This window comes from Aptenodytes patagonicus, chromosome 1 (genome assembly GCF_965638725.1).
Source record: "Aptenodytes patagonicus chromosome 1, bAptPat1.pri.cur, whole genome shotgun sequence".
Classification (NCBI taxonomy): Eukaryota; Metazoa; Chordata; class Aves; order Sphenisciformes; family Spheniscidae; genus Aptenodytes; species Aptenodytes patagonicus.
In genome coordinates this window covers 141356351-141380628 of record NC_134949.1, presented here as the reverse complement: position 1 = coordinate 141380628, position 24278 = coordinate 141356351, and the positions used below count along the sequence as shown (strand labels likewise).

General features: G+C 44.2%; 1 protein-coding gene across 4 annotated transcripts; it reads right to left on the bottom strand.

Moving 5' to 3' along the window:
• Nucleotides 1-2278: 2278 nt before the first annotated feature.
• ASB11 (ankyrin repeat and SOCS box containing 11) lies at nucleotides 2279-23868 on the bottom strand. Of its 4 annotated transcripts, XR_012996908.1 has the most exons (9): nucleotides 23645-23843; nucleotides 20562-20641; nucleotides 16851-16958; nucleotides 13816-13966; nucleotides 13473-13607; nucleotides 12354-12545; nucleotides 9144-9264; nucleotides 3754-3825; nucleotides 2279-2310 (listed from the first exon to the last, which is right to left on the bottom strand). XR_012996908.1 is itself a non-coding variant. In XM_076357190.1 (8 exons), the coding sequence occupies exons 1-8, from the start codon at nucleotides 22361-22363 to the stop codon at nucleotides 3816-3818; spliced, it is 867 nt and encodes a 288-aa protein (XP_076213305.1). In that variant the 5' UTR covers nucleotides 22364-22444; the 3' UTR covers nucleotides 2279-3815. The 4 variants fall into 4 exon arrangements, 3 of the variants coding, with proteins under 3 accessions (XP_076213305.1, XP_076213290.1, XP_076213315.1); XM_076357190.1 differs by lacking the exon at nucleotides 23645-23843 and adding an exon at nucleotides 22294-22444 and having other exon boundaries at nucleotides 2279-3825; XM_076357175.1 differs by lacking the exons at nucleotides 2279-2310; nucleotides 3754-3825 and having other exon boundaries at nucleotides 5652-9264; nucleotides 23645-23868.
• Between the last annotated feature and the right edge of the window lie 410 nt (nucleotides 23869-24278).

Here is a 24278-nt window from a genome sequence, read left to right as displayed (position 1 = left end):
GGTGACAAGTATACAAGCTTGCCCTAGTTACGACCCATCCAGCTTGGCCGCTTGTCTGAATAACTGATGTTGTGGCAGAAGGGAACCCACCTCTGGAAGCCCATGTACGGAGTGCAAGGCTTACCTGAAGCTGAAGCATAAAGACCAAAGTGTGTGGCAGGACCGCCTGGCCCTCCCCTTCCCCCACTTGTGGGGATATCCCTGGTGCGTGGCAGGCTCCAGCCGACCTCTCCCAAGGCTGCACCTAACCCGGCGTGTGGGCCACTCCACACCAGGTCCTGGGGTTGTCCACCATGTCCCAGACCAGGAAAAACAGAGCGTCCCCAGGACCCCGACTGCCCTTTGGCTGGTGGCGAAAAGGTCTGCACCCAGCCCTCGCCCTGGCAGTGGTGCAGGGAGGCGCTGGGGGCCAGACCCACGTGCTCCCGCATCCTCCCAGCCTGAGCACCCCCTCAGACTGCTTGGAGGGGCCAGTTCTCCACGCACCCACCCTCTTCAGAGCAGACCTGGAAGTTGCCTGCAGCTGCAGACCACAAAAAAAGTGGTTTAAATAATTCTCCATCTTGAAAAGGTGAGCAGGTTGCACCCAGATATTATTTTCTCATCACCTCTCTTCATGACACTATTGGGGCAGGCATCTGAAGATCTGGAGCAACCTCCTCACTCAGATTACTGTTTATTCTGACAACTAAGTGTGCTAGAGATTTATACTGGCAAAGAGAATTATCTGGTAAAATGTCCCAAGGATGGGCCTTTTTAGTTGCTATGCCTAAGGCACGTTAAAAAAAATAAATAAATCACTAACAAGCAATTTCATGGTCAGTGGCAAAAACATATTTCTTCCCAAGCTACTGCAAGTGTGAAAAGCCTAGGTATTTCTCATCCATTTACAATGGATGAGTAGCAGACAGGGAGATTTTCTGCACAAAATGAGTCATTTCAGCTCAAAGATTTTAATAAATGTCAAAAGAGCTGCCGTCCCCCCCGGACACCCGGCAGAACAGCTGTGGTGCCTTGCTACTGTGGATGCCCTCAGTGGGTGGGAGGGCAGTGCTTTGGGGGCAGAACCAGAAAGCACTTCTAGCAAAAAAGCAGTGTAAGGCTCAGGGTGAAATTTCTTGCCCTATCTATACCAACAGCCTATGGGAACATGCTTGTGGAAACAAGCTGGCGTTACTTGTTGGTATCGTTTTAGAGGAAAGTTTTCACTGAAGTCTTGGAAAACCCCGACCCAAAAAATCTGTTCCTCAGTTACTGTAGTTACTCAGGATGCCATGTTTCATATATATGCCTTGCTGTAAATCTGTAGTGACACTGAAAGCATAGGTAGCAAACCAGAATTATCTCACTCATTAATTAGGAACCATTCTGGATATTTGGGGATGAGTGGTCTTTAACAGGTACTCAGTGATGAAAGGCACAAAGCTCCTGGGACAAAGCCAAAGTATCTTTATACACATCTCAGGCTACAGGCAGCAGAAACTCACCTTCTGAAACTGCTAAAAGCAAGCAGCTCTCTGTAGGATAATGAGATACAAATAATAAGCAAAGGATGTGCCTCTGGGCCAGTGTCCCTAAAAATATTTCAGCTTACGCTGTGATGGAGACAGCATGAAAAGGGAACAGTAGTGGCTCAGTTTACACGGAGTTTGAGGATGATCTTTAAGCAGTTAGCAATTCACGAAGGTTCATCTGTAAAATGGACATATTCTTTGAAACATATCTGGGGATAGCTATACCCTGATTTAATATTTGAAAATGCAGTAAATTGCTGAACTTTTTAGTCACTGCGTGTTCCGTGCCCCATCCCCTTCCCTGTCCTCAGCCAGTGTTACGCTACTATTAATATTCTTCATTTAATACTTCTCTCCCAGTTGCCATAACTAGTTGGTATAATTTTTTTTGTTAATGCATAAAATGTGAAAAGATATGCTTTGTTTCCACTGTTAATAAACCCTATCACCCTCTTGGGGATTGCTACACCAGCCTTCAAAAAAACACAGGGCCATTGTCACTACCTATAACCATTTGTTCATTGTGACGAGAGTAAAATAGGTATTTAGTCAGCACGTAGTGTGAGAAAAGTGCAGGGAATAAAGATTTTTAACATCCTCGCTCTAAACTAACTTTCTTCAGGATTCAGTAAGTTCATACATCTCCCTTCTCCAAATACAAAGCATAATGCTTGTTCCTCACCACCCCAGAAAAAAAAGAAGTTGGGATTAATGTTTGTGACGTTGGTGGAGCACGACATGGGCATAATACAATGAGTAAGTCATAAGACCTATGGAGTCTTTAATTCTTCTCTTCCTAAGAGAAAAAAGCACATTTTACTCACAAACACTCATAGAACAGAAAATAAATGTTAGAACAAGTTTTCTCTGGAAATCTCTAAATCTCCCTCCCTTCCCATCCTGTTTAATTTCTACACTGTTACAGCATGTTAACATTTATAGCCAGCAAGTAGACCTGGCAGAAAATGAACCATCCACCACAAAAACATATTGCTAGCAAGTCCTTGGTAACGTACAGCTAAAAACATGGCATGATGCTGCAAAATTCACCTACCAAACACCAGAAAACCCAGCACATAGTCAATATAGTGATTTTTGTCATTACTGACCTCATTTTTCATCTTATTTTCTACAAGTTTGGGTTACCAGAATCGCAGGCACTAGCTCAGCAGGCTTTGGCCAGGCACCACCCTCCAGCACAGCACACCGTCTCGCTGGCGGCAGCAGCGGCGGCAGCTCCTGGCTCTGGGCAAGAACAGGTGTATGCAAAGGAGAAGACAACCCTCCATCCCACCACCTCCCCGGGCCTGGGGCACTAACAGCGGCAGAGCGGCTCCCGGGGGGGGTCGCCTGCGCAGGGGAGCCTGCTCGACCTCCACGTTTTGTAAAACACGCTGTAGCCCAAAGCACGGCCCTGGTTAGTGCATTACTGGGTCAGGTCCTGTGGCTTGCGTTACAGAGGAGATCAGATGAAACAGCTGCAGCCTCCAGGCCTGAAAAGCTATTAAAAGGCAAGATATTTCTTCTCTCACTGTCTTCAGATCTTTTCCACTGAATCTCTACAGCTGGGGGAAAGGACGAAACTAGAAAGCCCTGTATATTATTCCATTAGGTTGTTTCAAAAAAACATGGGTTTAAACCCAAACCTTTCCTTCCCCACAAAGACTAGTTTGGGAGTCTCATTTTTTTCCCTGTTCCTAGTCACCACAGATTTTGGTACATCTTGTAGATAAATAAAAGCATTAAATACCTTGTTACCATAAATACCAAAATCACTTTATTTTTTCACATAGCTGGAACATAATTGTATTTCTCAGACCTCAGTTTTGCGCCTGAATGAAAGTGAGCCAAGTTAGCGTTTGTGATTCTGGTAACCCAAACTTGTAGAAGGTAACAACACAGACTAGGTGCATAATGACAGAAATTGCTATCTTGACTATGTGCTGGGTTTTGGCATTTATGATAGTTTTTTTCTGATTGCTGTGAATGAAAGTTCTAGATATATAAGTGTAATTCACTGAAATATAAGTTCAAAATCTTTCACGCATGTGAAACTTTATCCATTGCCAGTAAGTTTATATATTAGTTGAAACGGTTTGCTGACTAATGCGCTGCTTTGGCTGACTTGTTAAATAAAATGCTGGAACGGCATGCTCTGATGATTCATCTCTCTCTCCCCTTCCAGATGTTATTCTCAACTGAATATGCAAATTGTGCTTTCTTCCACAACTCCTGGTACCTTTTACTGAAGATTTTTCAATTCCAAACCCAATGTAGTTTTTCGTTCGCTTGCAATATCCATCATGAGTTTCTACAAATGGCATAGAATTTAAGGACAAAGGAATTTTTAGGAAATAGAAATCAAATTAGACAGAAGATCTATGTGTAATAATCTGATTTTGACATTAACATATTAGACATCTCTTGTGGAACATTAAAAAAAATCACAGTGAGGAGCAATTGTCATGCGAAAAAAGTTAATTTCTGAAAAAAAAATGTACAAAGGCATCATGAACTGTCAGCCCCGCATATAGGTCAGCCAGATTTTTCAGCTAAGAGTCAGTGAAGGTGCTTCATTTTCATTAGTATCAGACTTGCCCTAGCTGGGACACACCACTAGTATTTTCAATCCAATAAGGACTGGAGGGTTGTTAAATGCCAATAGCAGAGTTGCGCTGCAGGAGACAGAGGTCAGGTTTGGGACAGAAAAGTGTTGGGCAGCCGCTGCGCCTCCTGCCCTGCAGAGCAGACAGCAAGTGGAGGACAGAGAGTGGGATGGAGGGGACGATGACCCCCTTTGCAAGGGTTTGCACAGGGGCAGCACAACACTGATTTCTAGCACGGGTGGTGAGAAGAAGTCTAAATGCCATGAGGTGGATGTTGACCAGGCTCGAGTTCCCTGGGGGAAGACAGGGTTGGGAGGAGATGAGCCCCTGGTCCCGCTGTCCAAAGTGGCACGGGCATGTCCGGTCACAAGAAGAGGGAGCACACAGGTGGATGGATGGACGGACAGCCTCCCTCTGAGCCTGTGTCTGCCTAGGAAGGTGGGATGTCGGCACCTCAAGGCAGATGTGGGGAATATCAGCTCCTACAGTATGACCAGAAGTTTCAGCAGCTTAGCATTTTCCCCCCTTTTTAATTTCACTCTGAATGGGAGATTCAGCCGGACAGACGGAAAATCAGGGACTGGCACATCTGCTATGAAAAGCTGAGTCCTAGAGAGGATGGAGGGTTGTTAAATGCCAATAGCAGAGTTGCACTGCAGGCAACAGAGGTCAACTTGAACCCAACAGGTTGGTCAGGAGACCAAAATGGGGATCTTTTAGGGGCCAAATTAGAATGTAACTTTTCTTTTCCTACCAACTGTGAGGAACATTGTTCATTAAACCCTTTCAAAATGTGTTGGTCTATTTATTTTCACCGTTGTATGTCCCTGAGGAGGTGGCCCATTAGCCAGACTTCTTGCAGATGAGACTCTGGGAAAAAGTGCTCTCAAGCTACAAGGAAACCTGTGGAGCCAGGTTTTGGGCCAGGGTGCTGAGATAGCAACAAGGGCAGAGCAAGAAGAGCATTGCCACAACAGTCTTTACAAATTAGTGCAAACTGTGAACAACAGCAGCATGTCTCCTGCTGTGATCAGGCACAGAGAAAACCGGCTATGTGCAGCCAGATAGCCAGCAAGTAGCGGTGCTGTGCCTGGAGTTAGCCCAGACAGCACCCGGCACAGCCAAATGACTTGCTCCAGCTCTGCATGAGCATGGTGGCCAGTGCAGCCCTGCTCCCACAAGGATGAGCCAGCTGAGGGGCCTGTGAGCAGGACACATGCCACGGGGGTGAGAGCTCTCTGAACACCAGTGCCCTCCCCCAAGCCTAGGGAGGGCTGAGATGTGCAGGTTTGGCGGGGGGACCCCAACACAGCATCCTGGTGAGCAAGAGAAATAACACAGACAACAAGGAGACAGGTTGACCTTGGCTAAAATTCCTGCTGTTGAAGAGTTAGACTCCTCAAGGAGGAAACTAAAAACTGTCTTCTTAGTGACAAAGGAGAAATATGTGAATCCAGGAGAAAGATGATCAGAAGAGACATGCCTATGAACAGGAGCTTATTGATGTGAGAAAAGATACAGTGCGGGGGGGGGGGGGGGGGGAGAAGGATTGCAAAGATGTTTTGAGACATGGGAATGCATCTACTGGTAGAAATAACGTAGATATGAAGACTGCTTATTTTAGAATAAAGATAAAGACAGGGCTGATACAAAGCCCATTTAATTTTGTTTTGCTTTGGATCATGAGCAATGATAGAGATATACTGAGTAATTAATGATGGCTTGAAGTCAACATCTGATTAGGCTGACATCTGTGAGGTCCTCATCACTGGCATTTCTGAATCCACACTGGATCTCTCATAATAGATAGATAAGAAAACTGAAAAGTGGCCCAACAGATTGAGAACGATAAAAGGAAGTCTTTTGGTTTTATACTGTACATCAGTAACCCATTTAAGCCACTCCTGCAAAATATACCCAGGACCAAGGACTTTATGGCTAGTGAGCATCCACAGCCCAAGCTCGTACTTTACACTGCAAGTCAGTGTCTGTACTCAGAATCAGTAAGTGTTTGTGGTTCAGAAGAACTTTTCCAATAGCCAGGATATTGTGTAATTATTCCTGTTGAGATATGCAGCACTTTTCACTGAAGCAGATAGTACTGGCAGTTGTTGGAGGTAAAGTCATGCAGATGTGGTATAGCAATGGACACTGCAGCACTGAAAAATGTCTGTCTTCCCAGGAAAACTATATTTTACCCAAATAACCGGTTTCTGTCAATGATCATAGAATGACAGAGAAGATGCCACCTATTTTGAAGGAAAGAGACCTTGTGAGTTAGCCATTCTCCCGCCTGGGGAAAAGCTGCTGTATCCACATCTGATAGATGTTTTTCAAACTCATTCTGAAAAATCACCAACAAGATTCAGTAGCCTCCTAGCAAATTGTCCCAGTCCTTCCCTATCCTCACATGAGACAGCGTATTTGCAAAAAAATATTAAATACCTCCTCCAGCTATTTCCTCAGCAATATTTCCGTGCATTGTTACAACACAAAGCACAGTCAATGAAAATTAAATGGGTAACTTAATCTTTTGAGATAAGAGCAAGAAAGTCTAGGTAAAGTTTCTAATGAAATTTCTTAACGTCAGGACTTCTGAGCTGCTCTTCTGATTTATTAAGGCTCTGTTCCCTCCAGACCCTCTGATATACAGAATTTCAGGAAGACTGATATCTCCAGGAGGAAGCAAAGGTGAGGTGATTTTTTGATGGGAAGCTAATATCAGCAATAAATATAGGGCAGCTTCTGCTGCATCTTAACATAAACCTTTCTGAGAGGCTGAATATACTATGCATTTCCTTAATGAAGATACATTTTTTCAATTTAAAATCCTATGCAAGTGAATTATTGCTTTCACTGATGATCGCAGTAGGAAATCAATTCAGTATTACACATTCTGAAATAGATCCCATAAATTGCCATAGTTCCTAATTGCAATGCAAGTCTGACAACCCACACAACTGAGGCTCTGCCTCTCCATTTAGATAGCGGATGGTATTCTGACTGCCACCTTACAAACGGAGCAAGTGAGCTGGCAGTAAGGATAAGACCGAGAGAGATCTGCTGACATCAGATTAATATAGACATTTCTTTCTTGATAGTATTTGATTTTCAGAGGCTCTTGAGAATTTAGAGTTCAAGTCTCTGAGATTCATGATATTCTGTACTGTACAAGGTCATTCATGTCACTGACAACTTTATGGGCAATAGTTCTTGCCATCAGATAGCATTCAATATGTGCAAACACAGACTGAAAACCACATTCATTTTTGACTGTAACATTGCAGGTCCAGTCTTGTGAACTACTGGGAGCACAATTTATCTTACTTGTGCTGAATTAATCGTAAGAAAATATGGGAAACATTAGACCTATGTCTCAGAGAGGGAAACTCTCATGGTGGTTAAGGGATTAACATCGAACCAGAGAGGCTGCTGCTGCTGGGGCAGGTACAGGAGGAGCTCAAGGCTCCTGGAAGCCTCCAGCAGACCAGTTCCCCCTGATTTAAGATGTATGGGCAGTGAAAATTGGTACCAGCATGCATAGTTCAGAATAAAACCACTACGTCTCACAGCCTGAAAATGTGTCTTCGGCCTCACGAACCAGTGAAGTTGAACTAAGTGGAGACAGACTCTCCTTTTACCTCTATTTCCCATTTTGCTACAACTAGTGAAACACCATTGTCTGTCTCATGGCAGAAGTTTACCAAAACTCGGGTCTGAAGAAACGTTTCTCCCATCAGAACAACCTCCATGGGAAAAATAAACAAACCTTTACGGAGCCACGCAGGTGTTGCACCAGTTGCTGGATCCCACATTTCTCAACTCAAAGAGGTGCACATTTTTAGCTTTGCTGTGTCCAAGCTACTAACCCTAATGATATTTAAACTAATACCACAATGTGCACAGTCATAACACTCAAAATCCGTTCTCACAGGAAGGTGATGAAAGCCTCTAGAGTAGGGGATGAGGGAGAAGACAAGCCTGCAAACTTCTCCTCCTGGCGAGCAATATCCATCAAGGAGAATATTTAAGTGATGCACAACCATCCTTAGGGGCCCTGCTTCTCTCTTGCTCTACAGCCAAAGGACTTACCTTGAGAAACGTCAAAGCATGCAAAGCCCAAAAGAAGAGAAACAACTCATTCCTTTGGTTATCTTTAAACCTTGCAAAGGACAGACATTGAATGCTGACCTACTGTGCCTATGAAAACATTTGCAGTTCTGTCCTGGAATTCAGCTAAGAAAAACAGTTCATGTAATGAACACAGCCAGATCTCAGGTGATATAGCTTAGCGCTTCTTCTAGAAGAGATGAAGGTTTCTTTAAGAATTTCAGACATTTTTGTGGGCTTACTCCAAACCCCTGCATCTGCTTTGATAAAACCATTTGTACCTCAGAGGACAAGATGTGTTAGTGTTGGGGGCAGCTGGGCTCAGGGTGAGGAGATGTACAGTGGCTGGTCAGCCAGAGCCTGCTGGGAGTTACTACGGCTCCACTAGACCACGGGAAAGAGGTGGCAGGATGCAAAGTCAAAGCTGACAAAAGATGTGCAATATATTATACACGGCTGACGTTGGGCACTGAAGGCTTTGATTCTCACACTAGTAGAAGAATAAGAGCCACTACCTTGATTTTGACAGTGAGATTGGATAGACAAGAGGAAGAAGCTGCACAGATACTACAGGAATAAATATAACACTAAATGCAGGGGAAACCTCTGTGTGTGTCTGTGAGTGGGTGGATGTGTGCATGTGCATCTACAAACACGTCAAGTGAGCTGTTCATGTATTACAACTTCTCAGCCTGGCCTAAGTGGATGTGGCAATAAACTGTGAGGGAACTGTATCCATAATATCATTCACTGTCTGTGAAAAGGTGTTTTCAATTTGCACTGTCACATAGCAGCTAATGTTTGGTATCTACCGAAGACAGTAAATGATGTCTTTGATTTTTTTCTTCAATATAATAATTTCGGAGTAAACAACCATTTGTTCCTCTTTCTTTAAAGATAGTCACAGAATTACCGATAAAGGAGAAAGTTCTCAAGTGGCTCAGGCAGGTGCAGCTTGTGGACTGTATATAGGCACGACCGACCCAGATGCTTTCTGATACACAACCGGCACAGCTGGGCTAGGCTGGCAGGACCTGTAAAAAAACAAAGGCAAGAACAAGGACCCCCAACCCCACCACCAGTATAAGTCAGAAAGCAACAAACACCAGCAAGATCTGAAAATCAGATCAAGCACTACACAATGACTTGCCAAAGTCAGGGAGAGCTAAATACATTATTGTTCATATTTAACTTATGTTGTCAAAACTGTCTCAGCAATTTGAAAACTATGAGCACTGAAAACCTTTTTCTTCATGCACGGCTAGGCTTGTCTGCATCTTTTCTTGAGCAAATACTTAAAATGCCATAAAGGTGTCTGCACTGGAGAGAGAGCACCAGGAGGCATGGCCCTTGCTCAGAAAATAACCCAACTCCCAGCAGTGTTGTGAGGATAAAGAGGGATTACGGGGAGCTGCAGAGGTGCTCAGTATAGACCAGCCATAACAGGGTGGATATGGCAAATACAGTTAGTTGTTCATATATACAGAACATGCTTCTTCCAACCACTGGTATCTCAGCAGGTACCTGCACAAGTAGCAACTGCAACTTAGCCTTTTTACATGACCACACTGTCTCTGAATATTTACGTATGTCAGTCAGTTTATCAGCGCTCCCCAAAATAATTTCTTAATGTGTCATCCAATTTTAATTAAGTCTGACTGAAAGGAAAACGTCTCGAAGATAGAAAGTCCCCAAAAATTTTGTGCAAAAAGGCACCCAGGGTAAAAAAATAAAAATAAAAATATAAAATAAAAAAAATATATATATAAAAGAAAAAAAAAAAGAATAAAAAGATGAGAGGCCTTTTTGCCCTTCCCTTGCCGTGAAGGAAAGGTTGACACATGTGATAAACTCTTGTAAAACATCGGAGAGTCAACTGGTAGGAAAGCTGTTGGAGGACTCACTGGGACGACGGGGAGGCCGGCTTGGGCAGTGGTTTGCACAGCACTGCACAGAGCGGTGCTGTCCCGGTGGCTTCCCTGCAGGGTGACGAGGCAGGTGCCCCCAGGCCATCCCCCCGCGGGTCATGTGAGGGGCACACCAGGCACAAACCCACTGGAAATGAGGCTCTGTTGCTTCTGCAATCTCATGCATTTGCACATGCAAGCAACTTGCCAGCGAACATGTCCCTGCCTCCCCTTCGCTTTCCTCTTGCTGGAGCTGCCCCAGGTTGAACCTTTGCACCTGCTCAGAGGTGCTGTTTTCGAGCCCTGGATCAGCCCTACCCCTCCGGTTTCTGGCCAAACAGTAGCGATCACAGCAGTGTTTGGCAAGCAATGGGTAGAGTTGTGTGTTTAAAAGCCTGTCCTTATATCTTCCAGGCAAGCTTCATAATCTGTGCTTTTACTACAGGAAAATTTAGGAGCCTAAACAGGCTGATAGTGCCCCCTCTGAGAAGAAATTAACAGAAAAATATAGGATATATAGAAAAGAGCACTTGCACTACTGTCACTGGAAGTAAAGAAAGAAGCTACCATCTCCCAAAGCATTTAGGAAAACAGAAACATTTTATATTTCACACCACTTAATAGCTAGGAAGAGAAGCAATTAAAGGGAGCCATCTAAGTAACCATGGCAGAAAAGTCAGGGGATAGAAAGAAAACTTTTCAAGAGAAGTCCCTGGGGTGCTTATTTCAAACAGAAGGGCCTGAGAAAACACAGAAGTAGGGGGAAAGGGCAGCTGCAGATGTCAGCTACCTCAAAGTATCTGAAAGCGGGACTGAAGGGATAGGTGAGGAAACTGAGGAAACTTCATTTCTGAAAAATGAAGAGCCAGCAGGAGCTGAAGTGCCGTGTAGTGCCTCTGACTGTAAGGGAGGAGAGGGTGACAAGCTGAAAGTGGAACTCAAAAGAAGGTTCAAGAAGAGAAAATTATTTATATCGGAACATTTCTTTATCTACACAAACTCTCAATCACACAGGGCAACTGGAGCAGGACATGTGGAAGCACTGCCTTTGCTCACGCAGCCTGCCATCGCCAAGTCCTGAACATCTCAGAGGCGGGGACAGAAGTCACAAGAGGTGAGAAGCATTCAAGCAAAAGTCCTCCCAGAAGGTTTTAGACATGACAAATTAAAGCTCTTCATGAAAAGCCATGGAGAAAGGGAGTAGGACAGAAGGATATTAAACCAATGTTTCATTTCCTCTATAAAACCCACCTGTGTGCGGAGGGCTGGCACAAAGCTTATGTGCACCATTGACAATATTAATTTACCATCCAAGAGCTATTTTGCAGCTGGAAGCAGGCTCTCTGTGCACATCGTGCTTTGCTCCTTGGTGGGGAGCGAGGTGTGCCCAGGAAGGCGGCAGGCTGCCCACCTGGGGAGCACCATTCACCCTCCCTGCTGGCAAAGCCCTGGGGGGCATAGACCGACTAACAGGGTGCCAGTGAGCTGGGAAACACAGTGCGGGGACTTAATTCAGCATGTCCATATCCCAGGGATATTGCTATTGGATGCATCAAGTTTTGGCTGCATGTGGTGGAGGTGAAAATGGCACAAGAGGATCTAGATTAATTTCTGCTCAGAAGTTTCTTCCAGTAGACTGTAAAGATAATCAGAAATATTGCAGGAAGGCTGACAGTAAGCTGCAAAGGGCACTGCTGGTTTGTGCTGGGTTTGCAGCCCCATGAACCACATGGAAGAGCTGTGTGCCGTGAAGCTGAATAGCCACCTGGCAAATAGCTCTGCTTGCTCCTGGTGACCAAGGGCACACACACTCATGCCGCTTTTTCTGCAGGAAGCAGGACATTGAGCCACGGTGAGAAGTTGAACACAAGATGGTAGTACTAAAATATTATCAATGAATAAACTTTCATGGCGGTTTTTAATCCTTAGAGTCCCGATAGGTAAATAAGTATAATTTTCCTTCAGTAGACAGGAAAAGAAAGTACAGAACAACTGACCGATTTACCCACTAAAACCCTGACACTTGGTGGCAGATCTAGCAACAAAATAGAGATCGCTTACTTCTGTGTCATGTGCTGCAGGCTTGATATCAGTAGAGAAGCTAAGAGAATTTATATAGAGCATTACTTATAAAAGCAGTTAAGAAAATGTACTTAGGTAAAGGAAATAAATACTGTTCTACTTGAAAAAAAGAGAAGAAGAAAGGAAACCATTACCTTCCCGAAGCAGCAGCACCTGCTCCACTCTGCTGTTGGGTACGGCAAGATCCAGGGCACATTTGAGTTCAGCATTTCTGCATCTCGGGTTAGCACCATAGTCTGTCAGCAAGACGACTACCTCCACACTGGATTTCCTTGCTGCCGCGTGGAGGGGGGTGTCTAATCGCTTCCCCATGTTAACATTGGCTCCTTGAGTGAACAGGAGTGCACGGTTAGATCCAGGAGGCAGCCGGAACTGTCCAAACTCGCATCACACAGGCTGGTTTCCACCAGTAGCCTCAATAAATGAAGGGGATAGATGGCACAGAGGCCTCCCTCATTCCTCTCAACAGCAGCAGTGCAAAACTCAGCAGGTCAAATGCCTGCTGTATAAATGCCCTCTGAGCTACCAAATCCTGTCTGTGATGGACAGAACCAAGCAGTTTGACCTTCAACCCAATAGATGTTCAAAGCCTACCATATGGTCTGTAAATTTGTTAATAACATAAAATCTAACATAGTTTATGTTAATTTAATTACTGGGGGAAAAAAGACCCTCTAGGTATCTCAGTGTAATAACTCCGGGAGCACAGCATGCGAAATGCTTGCTCTGGGCTCTCCAGGCACAGCAGGGCCACACTTCGAGCAGCTGTAAGTCAGCTAATGTACACCGACAGCAAAAATTTATGCTAGCTCATAGGCTGTGCCTGGACCTGCAGTGATTATTCTTTCAAGCAGCTTTACTGCTGTCTTCATCATCCACTGAGAAGCAGGTGAAGTTAATGCTTAGCATGGCAGTTTATCATAATCAAGAGTTGATTTTGGTCACTAATATTAGTCAGCATTGTCTGTGCTTCCTGTTATCATTCTAGAAAACTAAAAGTATTTTATTTTCGCATTCAGACAGTCTCAGGGAGGTGTCTGTAATTAGGGCTTTTTTTACTGAGGAAATAATAAATTCTTCATGAATGCAGGTGAAATTTTTAATAGCTTCAAACGAGTCTCACAGACTCGGGCTGCCCAAACACCTCTTGTGGAAATAACCCATGATGTTTGCAGTGGAGAGGCAGCCCGGAGAGACCAGCAGCGCTGGCTCACACCACCACAGCTCTTCCCTGGCCCCTTTTCCAGGTGTACCTAGCTCCAAAAGCTTCTTGACGCAGTCTGTCCTCTGGTACATGCAAGCCACATAGAGCGGGGTCCCGTGCTGCAGGTCTTCTTGGTCAATGTCAACCTGATGGGCCAGAAGGATCTCCATGCACTCCCTGTGCCCTGTGGAGAGAGGAAGAGCCGTCAATGAAGTGCTGTAGAGCAGAACACACACAGATACAACCAACGAGGCACAAGAGCTGGGAATAAGCCAAGCCTATTTATCCGTACCAGCACGGACAAGTTTTTCTTTGGAAAAATATTTTAACATCAATAAAAGATGTATTCCTCACTTCGTTATTATTAGCTTCACTCACAGCCTGAACGTTACCTCTCTTGACTGCTTCGTGAATGGGCGATGCAAGGTGGTTCCTGAGCTGCGGCTTGGCTCCAAATTCGAGCAGCATGTTGACACAGGCCACACTGCCACTGCAGCAGGCGTTAAACAGAGGAGTGATCCCATCGATGGTGACTGCATTGACCTGGAACAGCAAAACACACTCAGGATAATCCGATTTAAGAGGAACGCCCTTGCAGTGTGCATCATGCGCACACCAAAAATGCACCAGAAAAAGATGCTTGTCTTGTTTAATTTCAGAATTTATTTTGTTAACAACTTTCAGAGTTATATGTTGTGGCAGAACATATGTTACATTCTCCTTTGAGGTCTGCCCTCTTTCATGGATAGCTAGTGCCATAAGGCAGTGACACTGCCTGCTATGAATGCTCCTCCTAGAGTGGCTCAGGAAATGCAGATTTTAATTTTTTAGTGTGTGGAGAACTCGAGTATCTTCATGATCATCTAGTTTGCACCAACCCAAAGCCAGAATACGCTCAGATAAAAATGGCTTTGCTTTTTAAATGAAAACATTTACTTCATGTTTAATGCTTTCACCTGAAAACACGTTTCCAGCAAAAGAAATTTTCATGGAAACATAGTCTTAATGCCGAACAGAAAAGGAGCTTGAAAGAGTTTGTGTTCATATGCATATGTGTGTGTGTGTGTGTGTGTGTGTGTGTGTGTGTGTAAGAGAGAATTTCCTTCCTCCACCTCCGATGTAAAGACCTGGCAAGAACCACCATCTGTCATTCTCCACCGGCACAGCACAGTCCCCAGCCTATGTTGTGCACAGTACTGTAGCTGCTATGTTTAACTACATAGCAAGCCCTCAGAGGCAAATTATGCAGCAAATCTGCATGTCTTTAATTCTGTGGCACACTGGAGAAGGGCAATGGATTATGCAAGCACGTGGCAATTTGTGCCATTTCCAAATCAGGGAGAAGAGGAAAGAGACGGGAGAGGAAGGGCTGGAGAAGTCCTGGGCCACTGGGGAAGTTGGAGGACTTTGCTATCAGTGCAAGCATAGGACCTGCATTGCAAAGGGGTTGGAGCACCAGGGTAGAAATACATTAGCTCACACAATTTAACTAGCAAGATATTTTGCCTTTAAAGCAGAGAAAGACAGTAATGTTTAAGAACCTATTGGTTTATTCTGGGTAATTCAGCAGCAGACCATCTGCAGCTGATACCTTCCTAGATAACATTTGTCCTCGTTCATTTGAACTACTGACTTGTTTACGATGCTGTATGAGTTAACTCCTTTTTCCACACGGTGCTTTTCCCACAATTACAAGCCAGTCCTTGCCATTTCCAGTGTTTTGGTCCTTGCCGTCTTCAGCAGGCTCCAACCATGCAGCAGCCAGTGCGAGGCCATGCTCCCCCACGTGAAGCTGCACTTGCAGATTAGGCAGGTACACTGGAGGAGGCAGCCCCTGCTCCTTGGTGCCTCCTCTGCTTGCTCACCTTCATGGAAAACCAGTGGGGGGAACAGACCTGGCTGGAAAATAATCATGACAGGGCCAGGAGGTGGGCGAGCCAGCATGGTATGGGGAGATACCAGGTACCACAGCATGGGGGACATCTGTCTGCTCAGATTTTGGAGCCCAAAATGCAGCTTGTTCTTCCTGAAATCGCAAGGCTCCAACTAAGACTCTGTTTCAACAGCATTGTCACTACAGATCCCAGCCTCTTCCTTGATCTTCCTCCCCTCCTGCTAATTGCTGAGCTAAACTATCCCTCATCCTGCAGAGCTTCTAAAACAGCAAAAGGAAAGAAATAGATATGCTTCGGGGGTATCTGTATTTCAGGCAGATTATATGCTGCAGCCCTGCAGCCCATCACTGCCCCCTGCCTCCCTCCAGTCTCATCGGGCAGATGTGGCTGGAGATGCTGGAGGCACTGGGGGTCTATCAGCATCATTTCACAATAGGGCCAGCAATTCAGCAAGATGATAACCAAGGGTAAGCAAGGAGATAAGTGAAAAATAAAAATTACTTCCTTGCTTTCCCTTTCTACTGGGCATTGGTTTAACTCGTAAAAGAGGAAAGAATGGTAAGACAGCTGTTGTGGAGTAAATGGTTTGGTAAAAAAAGGAAATAAAGAAGAGCTCAGCAATAAAGGAGAGCAGCAGAATGGCACATTTTCTCCCAGAAGTTAGACAACAGCCTGTTGACTTTATTTATGAACAGAGTGCAGGGGAAAAGCAAAAACCAAAAAACACCGGAGCTATATTTTACCAGGAACAGGCTGATTTCTTAGGAAAGCAACAGGTAGTTGAGAGACGATTTCTCTGAGCTATAAAAAGGCAATCTCATTAATATACCAAAATCAAGTAAAATTGAGCAGAAAGAGGTTTTCCTTTCATCTTTCTAAGGGATTGAAACTTGGCATACAGTTTAGGACATTAACAAATGTATTTTCTTCTACAAAGGATAGCTTGATTGCCTGTTACGGTGTTGCTCAGTTTCTTGCCATATAAATTGTACTTGAAAAGCCAGCTGAATGAAATATATTTTTATATATTTCATCCATTCCTGTACCTCCATTTTTAACATGTATTCTACCTTAGGTCCAACTGGGGTAAATATTATTTTATTAGCAGATAAAAAGTTTCATTGCTTTAAGCACATCTATTTTTACTTACGTGAGACTCCCAAACCATCCCACAGAAAACCAGAGCCAATCCCAGTGATCGTTATGGGGCGAAAAAAGGGATAAGTCATTTTCTTCAAGGGTATTTTCACCTAGCATCTCTTATTCCTTTTCCATCAATCGTGACTATATTTCACATACAGAGGGAAAACAGAACAGAATAACGGGGTGACCCAAGCAACCACCCGGGGAAGGCAAATCCATTACCCACGGAAACAAAGCACTGTTTTCTTTCTCCCCGTTTCTGCCCGGGATGCTCCTGTCCATCCGCAGCCTGGCCCTGCCCCACGGGCAGCCCGTCCAACATCCCCGCTGATGCAGGGAGCACCCGCGCTCCAGGCACCCACGTCCCCGCCGGCATCCCCGGGACTCACCCGAGCACTGTTCTCCAGCAGCACCTTCGCGCAGGCGACATGGCCGCCCAGGCAGGCCTCGTGGAGAGCTGACACACGGTCCGTCGTCACCAGGTTCACGTTGAAACCCTGCAACGCAGGGCAGGAGGCATGAAGGGAAAGCCCTGCCCGAACCACACGGCTTCCCCAGGGCCGGTGCAGGTGCAAAGGGTGGTCGGACCGCGGCAGGGGAGAGCCACGTCACTGGGTGCGTGTCTGGGGAAGGTGCATGTGTTGGATTAATGCTGTTCAGGGCTTCGGTGCTCGTCCCCAAAGACAGCAGCTAGTGGTGGGGTTAAAGAGGAAGCAAGGACAAGCTGTGCCTTCTATTTCTAGCTTTTTACAATGCAGGGTCAATCACAGGAAAGTCATCGTGTTTCTTTAACTTATAAGGGTGGCATTACCTTCCCTATTAAGTCCAGCACCAGGAGCTACAGCTGGTGGGATTCACCTTCCTGAACGGGGACACCTCTGGCACAGGTATCAGCAGCTCGGCTGGAGCCCTCGGCTCCGTCAGTAGGGAGAAACAGGCTCCCCTAGGATGTGATTCGTCCCATGCTAAACAAGCTGTTTCCAACAAGTCGGATGAATTGTGTCCTAAAAATGCTTCCACTGCCTGGGTGGGGTGCCCAGTGTGTTTCACTCAGAGGTAGTAAGTACCTGGTAAACCATAAGATAGATGAGACAAATCCCACCCACGAATCAGTTCCTCTTATTTGACCACCCAGGAAATGTTTTACACTGGAAGAACGAACTGTGATTTACAAATGCCTTGTCATAGATATTTCCCTAAATGGCAGTTCTTACATCTATTCCTGCACAAACAGAAACCAGACATGTTCACAAAGGAGAAAGCAATTGTCATATGTGTTTTCTCCAGAATGTAGCTAAATCTCCTGGTAGTTAAGATTTTACAATCGTGTGTGAGAACAGGCCTGGAAGCAGCTCTATTGTCCGCTTGATGTCTTATATTTTGTAACACAGTTGGTCTCTACCTGGTGTGCTATAAACTAGGCAGCTCACAAGATGGCAGCAATGCACTTTTTGGTACGCAGTAGCAAATGCAATGGGCAGAAATAAGTATCTGTGAGCAATGTAACACTGTAAAAAGTCACCAGTCCTGATGCAATGAGCATTAAAAGCAACCACTGCAATCACTTTAAGCTAGAAATTCTATAATAGAAAAACAATCATTTTTCAGTCACGTGAAAGCATTATTAATGCAAAAACTGTCGCTAAAAATTTCCCATACATCAGTGCCAGGGGAATAGATAAAACCTTGAAAAAATGTTGAGATTATTCCATTTTCTAATTGTATAGATGTTTCATACTTAATGATCAGCATATTCCTTCAAGAGGAATGTCTTCTAGAGACTCCTGATAAGGAGACCTATTCTGAATCATTATCCATATATATATATATTTAACAAATGAAACTCAGTCATTGCAAGCAAAAGAGTAAGTACTGATGTCTTGGTCAAAACAGCAATCCCTTCCATTATGAAATGGAGAATGAATTATAGATCTTACTATAGCTGTTTGCCAAACATTGCTCATGTTAAACCTTGTTTTCAATGTATGTGAAAAATCAAACTCTTCTTTCGGTGCTGGAACAGGCATTGGTGAGTTCTTGAGCTCTTTTAAAACCAGCGTTCCATCATCCCCTTATGTCCAGGCATTGCCTGGAGAGCAGAAGCCTCACTGGTTTTCTTGAAAGCTGTGGTCCTACGGCAGAGACTTCTGAGTGTCCCACATATACCCTAAGACACAGCTCCATATTTAATTTTAGGCTAGTAGTGTAACTATATTAGAAGCAATGAGCAATGATTATGCTGCTCCATGAACAGCTTTGTCCCTACATTTATCAAGCCGTGGTGAATCAGCTCCAATTCAGTCTCTACAGACATTGCTGCCTTGATCTCTTTTCATCAGCAAGGACCCTCATCCTTCACTGCCAAAATTAAATGTCTTCAGGAGAAGGAGAAAGGGTGGATGAACTAAATGATGTATAACCACAACACCAGGTGCTTCTCCAGTGTATAACCACGACCAGTGTACAACCATGACCAGTGTATAACGGGCATCTAGTGTATAACCACAACACCGGGTGCCCCACTAACAAGATGGTGTGAGGTCAGCATAAATGGAGATAGCAGGGGTCAGAAAACCAGCAAAGCCCTGAATGAATAAGCCCCCTTCCTTATTATTCCTAACCTCCATCACTTCCTTTTCCATAAAAATCATTTGATATCAGCAGGTGAAGGAAAGAGGGATCAGGAAATGGGAGGGGGAATACTGGCTGTAAACAGCAACCTCCTTTAGCTGCAGCCATGCCTCGATAGATGTCTGGAGTGGAGGTGTCCTGGTTTCGGCTGGGATAGAGTTAATTTTCTTCCTAGTAGCTGTTACAGTGCTGTGGTTTGGATTTAGGATGAGAATAATGTTGATAACACACCGATGGTTTAGTTGTTGCTGAGCAGTGCTTACACTAGTCAAGGACTTTTCAGCTTCCCATGCCCTGCCAGCGAGAAGCTGGGAGGGGGCTCAGCCAGGGCAGCTGACCCAAACTGGCCCAAGGGATATTCCATACCATGTGACGTCATGCTCAGTATATAAGCTGGGGGGAGTTGGTGGGGGGTGGTGACTACTTCTCGGGGACTGGCTGGGCATCAGTCGGTGGGTGGTGAGCAACTGTATTGTGCATCACTTATTTTGTGTATTCTTTTATCATTATTATTGTTATTATTATTTTCCCTTCCTTTTCTGTCTTATTAAACTGTCTTTGTCTCAACCCACCAATTTTACTTTTTTTTTTTTCTTGATTCTCTCCCCCATCCCACTGGGGCTGGGGGGGGGAGGGAAGGAGCGAAGGGCTGTGTGGTGTTCAGCTGCCTGCCTGGTTAAACCACAACAGGAGGCTTTCACACTGGCAGCTCCACTCCTTGAGGACGTTGTCCATTCAAGCTGTGGCCTCACTGGTAACAATTATTTACTTTGAATATAAAAAGTCTGATGGCCAAGTCACAAAGCTTACACTCAGGGAATTAATTTCCCTGCAGTTGTCTTGATCGGGGGGGGGGGGGGGGGGGGGGGAGGGGGCAGTTGCTCATTCGTGCCAGATGAGGGCACTGAGTTTAAGCAAAGGTGGTAAGGAGGACGGTTGGCAAAGCACAAAGAACCCCAACCTGTCCCTTTGCAGCTGCCCACTTTCATATCCAGCTTCTTGTCCTTTCCAGTATATTCTTTCCTCCTCTCTTTCTTTTTCCTGAACTCTTAGTTTCATTTGGAGCAGAGGGTTTCAGGCTGACAGGTCTCTCTTTAGGAAGACCAATGCTTCCTCTTTTATAAAGCAAGATGTACTTTACAGCTTTCTACCCATTTTTTTAAATAGCTGAGAGATATACATTGTCCTTGTTCTCAAGCCCAGTTTGCATGGTTTATCATTGAGAAAGAGCCCGAGGATCATTGTTTATCATACAGCAAGCTACACGCTGTAACAGTCTTTGTCCTGGGCTTGTCCCCATCGTCCTAAGCAAACTAATACATGCTCAAAGGTGTGCATGCAGATATATTATTTATACAACTGTATTTCTTATGCCCTGCTGCAGTCTATTACCAGCTCACCAACTCACAGATGCAATTCAACAGAAACTACGCTGCTTCTCAACCTTTTCTTTACCTGTGGGCTTTTACCTGTGCAATCAAGGTTTTCAAAGACAGGAGGCGTCCTTGGAAGGCAGCGTCATGAAGAGGGGATCGGTCTGCCCAGCTGCCTGAAACAGCAAATGCATAAAAGTTAATTCAGGTAAGCAGCAAAAGCAGATCCTGGGAGGACAGGGAAAAAAACAGTTGTGTGTAAATGCAGATCAGGGCTGAAATCAATGTGGGGTCAGTGGTGAAACTGTTTGATAAATTGTTTTCAGCAGAGCAGTTGAGGGCTCAGCACTCCTGAGAAAGCTGGCCACTCGCTAAGGGACCTAAACAAAAGCTTCTTGGCAGAACTTTTAAAAACAGCTAAAAACATGCTTCAGCAAAGACCACAAGTTTAGTGCCACTGGGGCTCACTCAGGGACTTCAGAGCCCCGCAGTTCTCCTATTCAAAACCATATCAGCCTCTGTCTTTCTTAGGGAGCCTTTGTCACAAATCCTATTCCAGCTTCTCTTGCACTTCATTAAGAGACTCATAGCAGGGAGACGCAGGGCTGACTTGCCCGTCAAATGGATTCTGGCATGTCCCTGGCAGTTTTATTTCCTGAACTGACAACTTCATAAATAATATCCTCCAGCTCAGGCTACCAGGTAACAGGTTTCATCCTTCTCCTCACTGGAAGATTTCAGAAAAGACATGGAAAAATAAATTCTGCCTGAGGGTTTACTTTTCTTCCTTAATAATTTTGAGTTGTTGAACTGTTCAGACTCCTTCATGTAGGCTAGCTCGCCCTTTTTCTTATCTTAATCTATACATGTGCCAAGAAAAAAAATTCCTTAGCCTAGCTACTACCTACAGGCATAGTCAGTCAGCCCACGTTAAATCCCTGCAACTCAGGTAGAGAGAAAATTTACTTGTCCTACATTAAAATTTATAACCATATCACGACACAGTGTGTAGTAAGTATTTCTCCAAAGGCCAGCTGCATTTACAGTGCCACAGGACAGAAGCAATACCAGTGTTCGCATTCATGCTCTGTTGTACAGCAGCCCCATGAGCACTGTATTTGAAACCCTTGTCCTGTTTAATTTTTTCAGCTATGCCGCACACCAGAGAGAATGGAAAGGGTGATTTATCTCCATTTCAGGTATTACCTGAGGCAGGAGGAAATCAATGAGAGGCACAGACACATCCCTGGGGACTTGAGACCAAGGACGCAGCAGAGGTTTCAACCTTGGCCAAGGGAGTGTCCTTTTGTTACCCGAGAACCGGGATGCACTTCACCTCATGGGGTTATGGTTTTAACTATAGTTATTACTTTCGTTTCCATTTATTTAAGGAGCTGTTCCTGGGCTCCTAAGGCAGGAAGCTGGTATGGAAAGACCAGCTGGCACAATATATGACCATGCTTCTAAGGACCTAGAAGGACGCACCAGGCAAAATGATGGAAACAGGAACCAGGTAGGGACTGAGAAACATTTTCCTGAAAACATCCAAAAAACCCCACATCCCTCATCATGCTGGTGACTGGAGTAGGCAAGCTCGGTTCAGAAAGTCAGAAGACATTGCAAGTGACAAAACCCAGGGCCCTTATACAGCAGGAAGATTCAGAAGTAACTCAGACAACAGAGCTACCGTGCCTTATTTAACCTTTTATGCATATAGTACGGCATGTGCAAGCGCACGTCACATGCATTTATAATGCATGTGTATGCAGACACATGCCTCTGAAAACACATGCTGCTGCATACTTCCATGCTAGCCACAGCAACCTACCTCCCTGAAACGTGTGGCAAATATAGTTCCCATACGGGGCACATCTTCCCTTCACAGTTGTGAGTGACATGCCTGAAAACACTGGGTCTTTTTAAATGTCTACAGATAAATTAAGCAGCCCTGCTGCTGCGCTACTTCACTGCAAAGAGAAAAGGCTGTGAAGCTCCACCTGTAATCCAATATAGTACCCCAGCAACAGCATCACATGATCTTATGTTTTGTAAGATTATCTTTAACGGCTTTTTGCAAATGGCAACTTGCAGATAAAAATATGTCATGGCCTGCTAAACTTCAAGGCACTTCGATAAGAACCTGCATGAAGGAAAAACTGCTGTTAGCCACGTGTCTGACTACAAGTGCATGAAGGCACTTGGAAAAAAATGACAGTAATAAATGACTGGAATTATATTCTGGAGAATAACAAATAAATTAATAACCCAGACATGCCTGTATATAAAGGATTTGTAAAAAATGCTTTGCTGCAGTATTTCTCTTGGCCAGATCTTAATCTCTGCTTTGGGTGACCATCTCGCACCACCCATGTTCTGCTCACGTTCATGTGCCTGTTCATGGTGGCACTATTCATCATGAAGAAAATGCCCAACAAATGAGTCACATAAAAATCTGTGATGTGACAACACTGATAAGAATCTTCAAGTAGGAAAATATGTCCTCATTAGTAGTAAATTTAAAATACTGTGTCATTTTAATTAGTGGAATTACTGGGCATGCAAACGCGTGTCTACTCATTATTACGGCAGTGATGTGAAGGAGTAAAATCACTTGGAAAAAAACCAAGAAAATAAATGACCTACTAAATAGCCTACTAAATACAATATATTCCCATGCCGTATATAATTTCAGAATAATTTTAGCTATATTCATTTTTATCATCTGATTTAACAAAACAGGGGCTCTTGGCTTGGATTCATAAAGTCATTAGTTATATCCTCCTAGTATCTCCTTTCAGAAAATCAACATGCTAAAACTTTTCCCTAAATATTCTCTGGCAGTAAAGCTAGATATTTAGTAAAACCATCTGTAACCCCCACTAAAGAATGCCTTGCTTCCAAGAACAATCTTTTTATTTACCATAGTGCCTTGAGCAAATGCTGTCCTCATTCTAGCTGGGTAATTGTTGGAGTCTCATATTTTGCACACCTAAATCATGCCAACACATACTGACACTGTAAAGACCCCAGAAATGGAAGGCACTTCAGGTTAAAACATTCACCCGTGCATTTAGCACGAGATTCCTCATTTCATGGCAACTCAATGATTTAAATGCTCGAGTTACAAAAATGTAGCAAATATACATTTGAATGTTAGACTGTCCATATTTTTACTTTACCTGGGACTATTCCATAGATCTCTTCTGCTATCCTGGCAGCCTCTTTTCTGTTGCCTTTAACGATATAGAAATGGGTCAGCAAAGCCAAGGAAATCTTAATTAAAAGCTTGAAGCAAAACAAAGCAAAAATGGCAAAATAAATGTTAGTGAAAGCATGGAGTATAGAACTGCCCTCCATTTTGGTTTGCTCTTTGAATAGTTTCTCAGGTCGGCTAAGTTGCACCAGGCTATTCTTGGTATCATATGTCATCTATTTTAAACCTTCCAGAACCTGCTGTTCCTCAGTCACCAAAAATACATTCTGGTTTTATTTGGTATGGGCTATTTGATCCTAAATAACAATACCAAGGATAAGATAGTTTGAACATCCCGTGCCATACAGGAAACAAACAGAAAATCCTTTCCAAACCCACATGAATTAGAATAAATTTCCAGATAGATGCTCTCCATACCAGCTGAAAGCCTATACATCCACATTATATTTACTCTTTGATGTAGCAGTTCCATTTACAAAGGCTGCATAGGTAAAGCTGCAGAAATTGTTCAGAGATGCTGCAAAAAGAATACTCTTCTGTCTTTCCCGTCTTGGTAACAGGCCTTGCTGGTACTCAGATACAGAACAAAGGCAAGCATA